Consider the following 14,882-nt stretch of genomic DNA (forward strand, 5'->3'; position numbering starts at 1 on the left):
TAAAGAAAATGGACTAGAAGTGTGAGGCCACATTGCTAACAGTCCATATGTCATAATCTCCACCTTATAATAAAGAACATTTAAGGGCAGTTCTTTAAGGGGGCGTTTGAGTTGGTTGATATATATATATATATATATATATATATATATATATATATATATATATATATATATATATATATATATATATAATTACATTTATTTTAAATTATCATTATAGCCAGAATTTAAACTGATTAGGGCAACACTTACAGTACAGCCAGTAAAGGCACCCCATCAATGCCATTGGCACTAAGTTCTGCTTGTTCATTTTGCTTAGAAAATTAAGTCAAGTTGGTGATGTCACCTGTTGTCAGTTATCACAGTGTATAAGTCAGTGTTACAGTGGGGAAGGGTGGGTCTGTAGCTCCGGGTGGTCTGCTATCTATTCCTAGACTCTGATTTGGGCCTCTGGGAATGCAGGAAACAGGAGGGGTTCGCATACTTATTCTCACGGGTGTGTGACTGTCTAGGAGTGGGTCCCGCTGGAAAAAACTTGTGTTCAAGCAGCTGGGTATGAGCGGGACTTTCCTTTCGCTTATTTCTTTTCTTATCATTTCAAGTATTCATGGATGTTTTAGTTGTCACAATTATTTCAAAGTAATTTTATGTTTTAGCTGATAATACTATGCTTCTCAAAACTCAAGGTTTGATTTTTGGTTAAAGGTACTGACCCTCTGATCAGATCTGATCGGCAAAAGATAAATTAACAAAAATATTGCTTTCTATTTATAACTTGTGGAGTTTAACTGACGCGAGGGACCTTTTCCCATCATCCTAAACGAAAAAAAGATTCAAGATGTCCATTGTTCAAATAAGTTTTAATTTAATATTAATTTATGATAATTGATAAATGTAATTTGTTTGTTTTTTTATGTGATAACAGACTTTTTTATTTACTGGTAAAAGAAAGAGGGTCAGTACCTTTAACTATAGTACTTTTTAATTGAATTATTATTATTATTACTATTATTATTATTATTATTGTTGTTGTTGTTGTATTTAATTATAATCGTATTTTTATTGTAATAACGATAACAATAATATTTATATTTATATTAATTATAAATTATTTTGTTTAAAAGAATAGGCTAATTTTAGTGAAATAAAGTTCAGTATGTGTAATTGGGCTAAATTCTAGTACATATGTTATTATTTGGCCTGGTTTTTACTGGAGTGGGCAGGTGTTCAGCACAGCATTGAAGGATTTTGTCGGTGTGATCCAACTTTTCCACACTGCAAAAAACACATGCATGAAAAACCATTTTCGCACAGGAATGTAACATCTACATATAATGTAATATAATATAATATAATATAATATAATATAATATAATATAATATAATATAATATAATATAATATAATATAATAGAAACCAAATAGAAATCATAATATTTATTCAAACTGCATAAAAATATTTTGTAATCCCTGCTAGATTTGCTTATCTGGTGTTTGGCTCTGTATAATGTTTAAAAACAAGCTCCTGCTCTGTAAAATACAAACTGTTGCTTCAATTACTGACATTATGTATACATATATTACTAACTCGTAGATTTATGTTAATATGTAGAACAATGATAATGTACACCAAACTCCTGATCTTACTTACAGTCCCTGAGAAAAAGGCATTTGATATTAAACCTGGATAAACATGTCTATTCTTCAGGAAACAGATTCAAAATCTAATCCAGAGCAAGCCTTTTCAATTTTGTGTGAGCCCATCATCTGGAATTCCCAAAGTGTTCAATATAAAAATAACCCTCGATTCAGAAATTACCCATTATCATGGGCCAGAGAATGTGCTTCAGTAAAACTATACACTGTGGCTCCACTGGTTGTTTGAATAGTCTTTATTTTGGAATGATATAGCATGTGAAACCCATATTGTATTGAAAATAGAATATCGACTTCATTTCTTTTTCATATCTAATGTCTGTAGTGTATGTGAAACGCACAGATCTCCACTCTTCCACGGCGCTGATTTAGAAGAGCACTGAATGATGACTGTCTGTGATGACAAAATCCTGTCAGGCAGATTATTTCTGGAGTCCATGTGTGTGGGTCAGAGCCACCGCTCGTGCTATTCCTGGCATCACAGTTAGGAAGAGAGTGGCATGAGTCTGCTGATTTCCTAATAGATCTTCAGATGATCCATATCACTTTCAGCTCACCATGTCCACATCCACATTCACTCAGCACTCATCGACATTTATTAGTCAGGCTCCAAACTTCATTTAAAAAATATTATCGAGTTGTGTATCTGTTGTTAATATATCTGGATGAAATCATTTGATTTGATTTTATAATCATAATTTAATTTTTATTTTATTTATTGTCTAGAGTCACGATGGAAGAGGCAGAACTTTTAAAGGAAAGACTTCAAGCCATTACGGTAATATAGTCTTTTTCCATTAAAATGAACTTTGTGAATATTAGGCAACAGATTATTTTTATTTTATTGCAAATGTAGTTTAAAGTATAGTCATCTTGATTTGCTTGTATGTACTACAACCTTGTTTAATATTAAGTCTTTGCTTGTTTTTGAGTCTCTATGTGACAAATCTAATTCTATTAATTTTCATGGTATTGAAACTTTATAATTAATCCTATACTTGTACATGAACATCTGTCTGCAGAATAAACGGAAAGTCCAGGAGAATATTGCTTTAAAAAGGCTGGAAATCGACAAGGAAAAACTGAAACTTCAGCAGCTGAAGGTGAATTTTATCTCTTTTTATTTATGGTATTTTTTTTTTTATCATAGGGTGGAAATACAGTATAGGATGAGTGAGGATAGATCAAGATTGTGATAGATCACAATCTTGACAAATATTATTTGGCCCATTATTAATAAAATAAATCTAATATATTTCTTTAAATAAAAACTTTTTAGAAAAAACGTGGCATCAAATACAATATATAACATTTTAACTATATTCTGTTGCAGTTATAAGAGGAAAATATTACCAGCTATAGAAGGGATTTATTCATGCTTGTACTATCTGGTGTCACCTAGATGATGACTTTCGAGTCTCAAAGTGTCTTCCTTATATTTGTTTCAGGAAGCTTTTCCTTGGTGCTGTCACCCCGGGCTTGCTCATTTCTTTTTATTTACAATACTGTGCAAAAGTCTTGAGCCCAGACTAATTTACAATAAAGTAAATTAAATAATGTAGATTAAATTAAAGACACAGCAACAAATGCTTTAATAACCCTTAATAATCCTTAAATTCAAATTTAATTTCAGAAAATAATGACAGGCTGCAAATTGCCGAAGAATCTTTTATATCTTTTTGCGTGTTTTTTTTTAAGGTTTTTTATGCAACATTCAGCATCACCAGTAACTAATCATCAGCCTGCACGTTTTTCTTTCTCAAAAAAGTTCTTTAGAAAGCCTACACTTAAGAATTTTTTCCCTGTAAAACTTTCCCTTAATGTTTATTGTTAAAAGCGATATTTAAATAAAATTTAATTGAATTTAACTTTGTCATAGAAAAAATCAGCAAGAGATCTATGGCTTATGGGTGGCACGAGTGCTGGAGCTGCCCAAAAGGAGCAGAAAGCTCAAGACGTTACCCAGCAGACCAGAGCACTACAGAGCAACATTCATCGGTATGTAGATGTGCAAGTGTTTAGGTATCAATACATACATCAATTAGACTGCCTGGACAAAACTAAAAGTTATATACTTTAATATTTTGCTGGACCACATTTAGCTTTGCTATATACAGTGTGCATTTACTATGGCACTGTTTCAGCAACCTTATGCAATGGCACAACAATTATTCCTATCCAGAGTTGCAATAAAATTTTGCTGAGATTTTGTATTGATGAGAGAGTCTAACTGCTCCCTAAAATCATCTACAGCACTTTCAGTGGGGTTAAGGTTTATTTTTATTGCCAAATTTGCTGAACCTATACCTGATCAAATAAAGCAATCCCAGGTCATAACACTACCTTTAGAGACTAGTACTGTGGACACTATACATCATGGGTGCTTCGCTTCATTCGCAAATCTATCAGTCTAGTATAAGCCCAATCTGGATTCATTCAAGTTAACAAACACTAGTTTTTGTTTTCTCAATCAGTCTTACTAACAAGTGTTTTTCTTACTGTATGGTCACTTACAGTAGCTGTTTTGTACCAATCCTAAATTGGTAAAATTGGTAAATTCTTGTTGAACTGTGTACTGTACATATGTGGAAATGTTCTTACCTTCACTATTAAACATAGCTATGTTCTTACCCAAACATTTAATTGATCTCTGATCATGGTTATTCATGTTTTCTTTTTTCCAAACCACATTTCTTCCACGAAGTTCAAACAAAATAGCTTGACCCTTCTGAAACAGAGTGCCATCGTTTAAAAAAAAAAGCAGGGGATATGGCTTCCGGCATTAAGAAATAAGAAGCTCCTCACAACATCAGTTAGAGTTAAAATGATTGTTGCCAGATGAAACATATCAATTTGTCAAATACTTTAAAAGACATGACAGAAATTAATATTTTTCATACAGGAACAATTAAAATTCCAAAAAGTCTCAATATTAAAGGGATCTTGTTTCTGGCAGCCTGAGACCCAGAAGCTTCTGTGACTATTCTGGGCATGCTGTACAAGTCCCTTCTCTGCATTACTTAATTGACTCCTGAACAATCTCTTTTACCTCAAGTGTACTGATTCCAAAGATATCTGATATTAAAATAACTCAGTATTTTTAAAACCAGCCAAAGTCTTTGTTCCTGCCAAGGTTTTCTTCTGCTTAGTTATATCGTAAGAAGTTTCTGCTGTAAAGATACTTTCTAATTATGTAAATACCAATACATTTAGGATAGTAACTTTTTTACTTGTTAACGGATTGAAAAGCTCAACTTTATATAACTTGATTTTAAATGCATCCACATGCAAATTTAAATGAGGTTTCATTTGTTCACCTCTATTTGTTCCACATCTATGATGCTTTGGTGTCTCTACCAAAAAAAAAGGATTGACCTTTAGAGTCGTAACAGTAAGGCACTTTGTAGGGCAGTTGTAGTGGCATTTAGATAACTACATTTAGTTCCAGACTTTTGCCCCTACCCATTTCCTGGTTTCACGCCAGAGAATAAGAATGAAGCATGACGCAACAGAGATGCAACAGTGTGATGCAGCAAGCTATAATAGGTTCATATACAAGCTCTTGCACTCTCGTTGGCAATCCTGGTGTCTGTCTTACTTGTGATGAATTTGTGAAATTACTGAGACAGACAATGACTATGTGCCATCCATATTTCTCAAAGTGAACACACAGATCGTTGGCAAATATTTTTGCACATGACGCTTAGTGACTTGCAATACCCTCTTGCCACCTCCATCTTATTCCTCATCGTTAGTAAATGGCAGAGTGGTGAAGGTTGTGTGATTTAAAGGAATCAGTGCCAACAGTGTGACTGACTGGCACTGAACCGTGTCTGGATTCTGTACCAGAGAGCAGCTGTAGTCTGTGGGTGCCAAGAGGGGATGTATTGAGAGCTATAGTCAGTCATCCATTCATGCAAACTCAATTATGTCATATGCCCACTGTGTTCTGTAGGATAGAAAAAGAAATTGAAGCTTTGGAAAGGGAAGAGCTCAACATCTCCACAAATGAAGGGCTCATCCTGAACAGGCTGAAAGCCATTGAGAAGTCCACAGAGGACATTATTAAGGTATTTTTGTAATGTATTTTCTACTTTAAGACATTCAGAAGTATATAAAAAAAACAAATGAACATAATAGAAAAAGTAGAACATTTTGAATGTTAAAATTCGTAGATTACACAGATAAGCTATAACATTAACACCACTGCCAGATGAACTGAGCAACATTGATAAACTGAGTGGTGAAGGTTGTGAGAGGATCACAGGCACCAACAAGAGTCATCCATGCTGATGGGGATCAAAGTCCAGCCCATCTGGTCCAGTCCAACAGAAAAGCCAATGCAGCAGAAACTGCAAAAAAAAATTAAATGCTGGCCATGATAGATAAGCAGCAGTGCACCACAGCATATGGGGCCCAGCAGGCAATGAGCTCCAAAGTCCCCAGATCATAATCCTTTTAAACACTCAAGGGATGCTCCAGTCAAAAAAGTCTTATCCACAGCGAGCCCCATCCCTCAACCCACAGCACTCAGTGGCTCCGTTGCCAATGTACTGGTACCAGATACCACAGCACAACCCCAAACGGCTTGCGTAATCATGCTAATTAATGATTTTAATGTTTTAGATGATCAGTGTTTTTTAAATTTCGTTATTTAGCATTTATTGTGTCAAATGTGATTGTAGGAGCTCATTTTATAATATCACATTTTGAATTTACTTACAGGCAGCAAATGAAAATTTCAAGTCAGGTAAAGGAGTTGTTTGTTATTACACACTAGGCTTTTTTTAAACAATTTTGCACTTGTTGGTGACACTGATTTGTTGTGCTATTTGCAGAACCTCTTCATGTTTGTTCGGGAATTTTGGATACTCAAAAATCTCATACACCTTTAAACAGAAGGAAACAGCCAAATGTGGATCCAGGAACTAAAAGTGATCAAAAGAAACCTGGTAATAATAGTTTGTTTGGTTGACTGAATTGTTATTTAATTGGTTGGATGGTTGTTTTGTTTGTTGATGATTTGGTTAGATATGTTGCTTGGTGAAAATGGTGCAGTAGATGTATGGTGTATTTGTAAAATATTTTCGTTTGACTTGATCACTTTATTGAAGAACTAGATGATTGTTCAAGTAGTACTAGAGATAATTATTATTTAGAAATATGTATGTATGTATGTGAAGAAACTTGTGATCAACAAAGCTTATCACTTTCTACCATCTCACTCTTGACGCTTGCATCCCTTTTTCTTACACCCCCAGCTTTATTCGCCATGGAGATCAACGTGCAGAAGGACCTGCGCACTGGCGAGAGCCGTGTCCTCTCCACATGCACAGTCCCGGCCCCGGAATTAAAGCAGCATGGCATCAAGGTGTACGATGATGGTCGTAAGTCTGTTTATGCCTTGCATACTGCTATGGATCAACCAGAATCCAATGGAGTGGATGAGCTCAGCTCTAAAGAGGTGGAGGAGCTTCTCAAACAGGCCACAGAGAAAAGGAAAAAATCTCACCCTCAAAATGAGCCTCTGTGTAGCGAGAACTACCAGAATAGCCCCTGCTCAGAACTTTATAACATGGATCTAAGTGAATGGCCAGAGCTAGAGTATAGTCACAGTGGTGTTCACTATCCCTACCAAGAAATTCATGGACCTGATTACATGTTCCATCATTACAGTGACCAACATGACTATTATCATGACAACAATGATAAAAGCTATGATATATATGGAAGGAAAGCGAGAAGTTACCCACAGCAGTTTTACGACCCCCAAGTGATACAAAGAACACATCAAAGTCAGCATGTGGACTCTGTTGTGAATCATATATCTCCTTTGTCCAATAGAGATGACCCTAAACTTAGTGTCCTTAACGCGTTGCCTTCAAATGAACCTGTCACCATGATCTTCATGGGATTTCAGAAAGCTGAAGAAGATGCACAGAGCTACGATGGTTCCATTCAGGCAGAACTTGTGATCATAGGAGATGGTGAAGAAGAAGCCCTAACCAGTGCACCTTCATTACAAAAAAGACAAATTAATTTACTCAAGAACTGCAATACCAACAATGCATACACTCATCTGCCATGTGAGGACTCATCTACAGGTAGAAAAGCCTCCGAAAAAGCAAGACTAAAATACTGCTGCATGCTTATGTAGCACTGTAGAACTTTTCTTTCACTAACTCTTTTGTGCAGCTGATCTCCTGAGCAAGCTTCTCTGCATGGCCTACGCAACACAACTGCTTCCTCTGTGTGCTAAATTACTTTCTACTCTGGCTTAACAAGTTTTTTTATTGACACAATCACAACATATAACTTAACAAGAAGTTATGTGTAGGTATGTACAGTACACATAATGTGAGAAGACCTGTACAGTACAGTACACATAATGTGAGAAGACCTGACTTTGCCATTGGAAATTTCACAAGCATTTAGTCTTAATGGAGAGCCATAAAAAATGAGCAAAGCATTTTGGAAATGTCAGCGACATGGTTCTGACTCACAGAAAATGTGGTTTACAATTTAAAAATCATGCTCTTACACAACTCAATGATTTCATCATTTATGTATGTGGGCTGCATCGAAGACACAAGAGACATTACACTAGTTTAAAATTAACTGAAGGCTTTTCCTTACTTGTTAGAAAACTTGTTAAAATTTTATATAAAATGAAACTTAAATTAGGGGGGAAAATAAATAAAAAGCATACTATATTGTACTGTGCAAAAAATGTGTTTTTAGTAAAAATGTTGTTTTAGGTCATTTTTTATTTGATTTTATGATTTTATTATTGTGAGTACAAAAAGCAGTTCTAATTTCAGTATTCCACCACAAATATTCCAATTTTAGAAAAAAACATTTGTAAACCAGAAAACAAGCAGCATATTATATAGTTGATCACTTTTTAGACAAAATAATGGAAACTGCTGGATTTTGCATGCAGTAAAAAAAACATGTGCAGCAGTTAAAGTCCTCAGAACTGTGTGTGATTCTGCAGGATACTTAGTAAAACTTCCTTTTAAAGCTTCCTTCCATTACACACATACTTATAAAACTGCACAAATTGTACCTGAATCTAAATGGTGCTTAAAGCATTGTCACAGCAAATACTGACTGTTTCATTAATGACTGTTTACTACAGCATTTATTTGCATGTGCCTAAGACTTTTGCAAAGTACTATACATTGGTGGTTGTTTTTGGTTTTCCGGCTGCTCCTGGCAAGGGGTCACCACAGCGGACACTTGGTCCGCACATACAAGCCTGACACAGGTTTTATGCCGGATGCCCTTCCTGATGCAACCCTCCCATTTTACACTGGCTTGGGACCAGCACTACATCCAAGTGGCTGGGGTTTGGGAACTGGGAATCGAACCTGGGTCTTTCGCATTGCCGGCCACTGAGCCACCAATGCCCACAGTACTATACATAATTGACTACATTGGGTAAAAGGAAAAATTGGTTCATTTTTTTCTTTTTTGCCCTAGTTTACATGTGAACATCTTTTAATTCATCATATTGTGCAGTTAAGGCAGCTTGTCATTTGTGGTGATATGAGCAGTCTCACACACATTTAATGCAATAGACTCTCCTGCTTTTGCTGTCAAATGTGTTAATGATACGCATTCATTCTGTGTGTGTGTGTGTGTGTGTTGTGCCTGTTTGTAATACATTAAAAAATGGATTATCAAATTTAATGCAAAACCCAGAGACTTTTAGCCATTTGGATGTAAAAGATTATAAGAAGGTGTCTGAAGTGTTGTCGTCTAATTGCACGGCTCATTCTGTAGATGGCAGGATTTTCATATTTAAATAGAGCATGCACACCCACATGCCACTCTAAAATACCATGCACACACACACTTACACATGCACACACACACACACATGCACACACAATCACACATACTGTACACAGACTCACACACTCACACATGCACATACTCACACACTCACACATGCACAGACACACATACTCATATATGCATGCACTCACCCACAGCTCTTAATGACGGGTTGTTAATTTCGCACACCTTTCATTTCAATATTCTCTCTGCCTTATGTAAGCAGCCTCTATGCTTTAAGTTGCTTTCCACAAGCAGAAAACATTCACTGTACGCAAGTCATGCAAGGCTTTCAGTCTGTTGTGATGCTAACAGTATTATTCTTATAGCTCAGTAGCATGGCCTTGCCATAATCCCCCGCAGTGTTTCAGCTGATGGAGAAATGAATCAATTGCTTTTCTCTCCCACACACAGCTTCTCTGAACAGCCAAACGGTGTAGCAAGTGGCAGATGATGGAACTCAGCTCAAAGGCTTCACGGAGGAAGCTGAAGATCTTTAAGTATAAAATCAAAAAGACTCCTCTGCAAGAACTTCAGGTATCCAGTAGGAGTGAAAGGAGCAAGAACATCTGACTGTCATTTGCATATGGATACAGTATAATTCTCGCTTGGAGCCAGAGGTCATAGATTCATACAAAACCATGACATGATTCAAATATATTCCTCCCAGGAACGTGTCATTAGCAAATTGTAAAAGGTAGTGAAAAAGCCCAAAAAAAGTTAACAAAGTGCAATTAATTGCTTCAAATCATTGATTAACCACATACTTTATTATGTATTATCTAACTAACAGCAACCATAGTGTGTCAGAATGTCGAAAACATATTTAACATTTCCTAAGGCGGTTATGCCAAAAATAATACCCAAAAATAACTCTGCTGCAGTGATCTGATGCTCTAATGGAAGTGATTTATAATAACCTTCTGCCCCCCTTCCCCCCGTCCCCCCAGTGTTCTTGGCTGTCACCTAAATAATATTCCCAGATACATATAAGCTAATATTATATAGCTCTTAAATGTTTCTAAAAACAATAAAATTGCAGCAGCTTTGGGACTGTTATATTTTTTGTTGTCCTGCTAAGCTTCCCTGGAGCATGTACTGTACCCACTGTGACCTAGACAGAGTTTGGGTATTGAACCTAACTAACCTAAGTCAATATGGTGGTGGAGTGGGCTCATGGCGCTTCATAGCTCTAAAATTAGAGTAACTCGGGTTATTGATTATCCTTCAGGTTCCCAGGTTTTATCCCACCTTGTTAATTATGTAAAACAAGTAAATAAAATGTAGTAAATAAACTTTTCGAAGCATGGCATTCTTCTCCTGCTGTGGGTTTCATGTAGTCTGGTTTCTATGTTTCAATAGGACATGGGTTCAAACCACAGCACCACAAAGCTACAAGTGTTGGTCCCTTGAGCTAAGCCTTTAACCCTCAGATATATAATGAGACAATGTCTCACTCTGGATAAGGGACTTCAAAAATATAAATATACAGTGTATTATAGTTCCCCCTGTGCACAAAACAGATGATTGTAATCCTGTAGTTATTGTTCTAGCCTATCTGGCTGACAAGTTGTGCTACTGTAATACCTAAAAAACAATTGTAACTGCTATGTGACCATGGTATTCAGCTCCTGGAGCAATGATCATCTCCAGATCTTAAACCAGATAGAAAACTGTTGGACAATGGTGAAGAAGGCAGGAGCAGACAGGAAACCGTCTTCCTTACATAATCTTCAGGAAGAAATCAAACCAGCCATGGATTCAGCAAGTAAGTCCTACAGATGGTGTTTGATTCTATGCCCAGCCGGATCTAACTAATTTTAAAGAATAAAGGGCTTCTTCCTAATCTTGATTGGTGTATAGCAATTTCTTTACATAAAAAACATAAATTATTCTTATTATCTTAATTGTTATTATTTTTAACATATTGACAGTATCATTAAAATATTGAGTTAATTTTTTTTTCTCAATACTTTTTGCCACCATTTTGCCATACAAATATTGTAGACTGATTAGTTCCCAAAATGCATGTGACGTGTGAGTGTATGTGTGCTTTTGCCTTTTGTGGTGCTTATCATGTTTAAGGCTGACCTTAAACTTGATAAGCACTACAGAAAATATTGAAATGGATGAATGATGGAAATAAAAAGAGAAGGTCCCAAGACCCCTAATACAATCCAATGTTTTTACATGTTTTTAGATTTAAATTGAATTTACAATATTAATATTATTTGTATAAAATATCACAACTTATTAAACAGCCAGCACTTTTTCGACTAATAAGCAAAATTGGCACTAATAGTTACTTTGTCAAATGTACTATCCCCTTACTAAACATTTTTTTAATCTATTTCTAAGACATACTGTAAATTTAATAAACCTTGTTTATGTTGAATAAGAATAACCCTTCTGTCAAAAAGACTTAGTACTGTAAAGCAAGACAGTGGTGCTGTAATTGATTTTAATTCACATACTTTATCTCTTAAAAATGAAGGAAATCCATCTTTTTATTCTTTCTTATTGTGAATACAAATGATCTGAATGTGTAAAAAAAAAAAAAAGACAGCGTATTACATGAAGTGTTGTGTTCATTGGAATAATTGAGCACAAATTGTTTTCATGCTTTCCATTTGTTTTATTTAAATCGAAATGTTAATATTAAAATGGGAAATCAAGTAACAGGTGAGAAAGTAAATAGCTGAATGTCATCTGGAAAGCTGAAAGCAATCCAGTTCTGTGTGTGAGAGGATCAGTGTGTCATTTATGTTGGTAGCAGCTGTTTATGTCACCTCTGGTATAATAGATGATTTGAGGTGAATGCTGTTAGACTCCAGCACTTCATATGTTATAACAGAGACATGACCTGTCAGTCCCAATCATCTTGCAGTTCTCAATAAAATGGGATCAGTCAAGTTTACAATTTTTAAGATTAAATAAAAGATAAGCCTTTTTGTAATTAAGATATTTACAATTATTCTTATTTGGTTATATGGTTAAAAAATGATTGTACTTGTTAATGGAAGTATTAATAATAAAGCCTAATAATTTGAAGTCATAGCCAATGTGCCTGAGAATGTTATATATATATATGTCCATTACATATGATATTAAAAATACAATGACAATTAATATAAGGCGAGTGAAAATCCCGTATTATCAGGACAGTCTGTAATACTGTATGAGGTTTCAGTGTAACTAAAATTATATTTGTAATGAAATTGCATCAATAAACAGGCCTAGATCTAATATTCAATTTGTAAAATAAATTAATTAGTTAATTAATATATTAATTTAAAAATATATAATTGATTAACTAACTAAATAAATAATTAATTAATTTCATGGGTGGTTAGCACTGTCACTTTGCTGCTCCAGTCCACAGTTTCAAGAAATGCAGATTGCATTAACTGGCATTCTCAAACATCTCGTAGTGTGTGTGTGTGTGTGTGTGTGTGTGTGTGTGTGTGTGTGTGTGTGTGTGTGTGTGTGTGTGTGTGTGCCCGCAATAGAGTGCACCCCATCCACGGTATACCCCACCTCATGCCTTAAGTCTCCTCCTGTGTACAGGATAAAGCATTATAGACAATAAGTGAGTGGGTGTTTGTGACAGTGGTCAGTGGAGTTTATGAACATTTCAAAGGCAGGTAGCTAACTTTCGAGTTTCTCATCATACATATACCTTTATTAGGAAAATAAGATCCTGGATTTACTCTTTTACACACTTTCACTCATTGCCTATACCGCTTTATCCTGTATTCAGGGTCACAGGGACCTGGAGCCTATCCCAGAAGACTTAGGGCATGAGGCGCGGTACACCCTGGACAGGTTGCCAATCCATTGCAGGACACACACATACTCATTCACACACTACGGGCAATTTGAAAACACCAATTAGCCTAATCCACATATCTTTGGACTGTGGGAGGAAACCAGATTACCTGGAGGAAACCCACCAAGCACGGGGGGTACAAGAGACAGTGCTAACCACTACACTACCATTCCACCGGTCTGGATTTACTCATTTTAATTATTTTTAGTGTTGTCCTTTAGCTGTGTTTTTCATAAACAACAACAACCACTCATACAATAAATTAACCACATCACATTACAGAAATGCAAAAATCACTAATATGAGCAGTCTGAGTACAAAGCCTGAACAGTTTTTGCTTATTACTTATTAGAAGATGTTAGAAGCTGTTTGGGAATTTTAAGAAGAGCCATCAGGGAGCTGGTCGAGAAGATGTTGAGACTGTACAAAGCTGCTTCAGGAATAATGTAAGGAATTTAAAACATAAAACAGCGTTCATTTGTTTTATTGCTCCCTGTATAGTTCCATGTTTATTAGTTTTTCACACATCTTCTTTATTACTCTAAAACTTTTTTTTTTAAATTGTAAAAAAAAAAAAAAAGAAATAAAGAGAAGTAAATGTATCCAAGCTTTGGATATGTATGCTGTGGGAAAATAACAAAACACACAAACAAGTAAAAAACCCAGCTCGGCAATGTAATAAATGAACAAACTTCATTCACCAAAGGGGAAATGAGAAGATGAAACACTGACCGGAAGAATTGTGTTAGTATTTTTTTTTTTTTTTAGGTATATGATGCATTTTATGTTTTTATTAAATGTAAAGAAAAGCTTTACATTTATTTGTAATCTATTTTTTCCCTTACAGCTGAATGTCATAACATATGGGATATTTGGTCAGTTTTTTCAGAAAAATGTGTTGCAAGGTTTTATAAGGGATTTTTGCATAGCATTCTTTTAATGCATTATAAGGTCCTCACAAACATTGTAATACAAGTGTGTGTGTGTGTGTGTGTGTGTGTGTGTGTGTGTGTGTGTGTGTGTGTGTGTGTGTGATTGTCACTTCTGCCATTGAAACTGCCATGAGCCATTGGCATACACCCACACGCTCAATCAGTGTATCGTTTCATTCACACATCGAACGCAGAGCCAGACTGAAGCAGACAACCTTTGATGCAGCCATCGGTAAGTACACACAAACACACACGAAACACCTAGAATGATACTTTGCCATAGCTCATGCCACATGTGTGCTGCCTCAGCAACATGAGTCACTCTTCAGCATTAGATGGAGGTTGGCAGAGTGGGCGGCTTTTGGAGGGGGCGCTGCGCAAATGTTGCAGATCTGTGGGAGGAAACTGAGAAAGAAGAGAAAAACTAAGTAACTGTGAGTGTGTGTCCATGAAAATCTCTTGGTGTTTATGCAGGCTGGGCTGATATGCACTTGTGTGTGGGATGGATGGTGATGAAAAGAAGAAAAAAAAAAACAGCACAGCTTGAGTTAGAAATGAAAACTTGGACCAAAAAATTGGACCAAAAGATCTGTTCTAGATCTTCTAGCTTTTTAACATTTCCTC

The 14,882-nt window shown here is 35.7% G+C and overlaps 1 protein-coding gene across 1 annotated transcript; it reads left to right on the forward strand.

The window, feature by feature from the left end:
* The first annotated feature begins 2,358 nt into the window (after positions 1 to 2,358).
* Positions 2,359 to 10,556, forward strand: palmda (palmdelphin a). Its single transcript, XM_053507773.1, has 8 exons — positions 2,359 to 2,433; positions 2,678 to 2,758; positions 3,535 to 3,653; positions 5,611 to 5,725; positions 6,381 to 6,405; positions 6,494 to 6,607; positions 6,917 to 7,759; positions 9,912 to 10,556. Exons 1-8 carry the CDS (start codon positions 2,389 to 2,391, stop codon positions 9,935 to 9,937), a joined length of 1,368 nt encoding a protein of 455 aa, XP_053363748.1. The 5' UTR covers positions 2,359 to 2,388; the 3' UTR covers positions 9,938 to 10,556.
* Positions 10,557 to 14,882: the final 4,326 nt, after the last annotated feature.

The sequence above is a fragment of the Clarias gariepinus genome, chromosome 11 (assembly GCF_024256425.1).
Source record: "Clarias gariepinus isolate MV-2021 ecotype Netherlands chromosome 11, CGAR_prim_01v2, whole genome shotgun sequence".
NCBI classification, from domain to species: Eukaryota; Metazoa; Chordata; class Actinopteri; order Siluriformes; family Clariidae; genus Clarias; species Clarias gariepinus.

What these genes read in the sequence shown, in the direction of transcription:
- palmda (XM_053507773.1), top strand. Translation starts at nt 2,389, where the DNA reads ATGGAAGAGGCAGAACTTTTAAAGGAAAGACTTCAAGCCATTACG. An exon ending in AAAGACTTCAAGCCATTACG is followed by an intron (nt 2,434 to 2,677) that starts GTAATATAGTCT and finishes ATCTGTCTGCAG; the next exon opens with AATAAACGGAAAGTCCAGGA. An exon ending in AAGTGATCAAAAGAAACCTG is followed by an intron (nt 6,608 to 6,916) that starts GTAATAATAGTT and finishes TTACACCCCCAG; the next exon opens with CTTTATTCGCCATGGAGATC.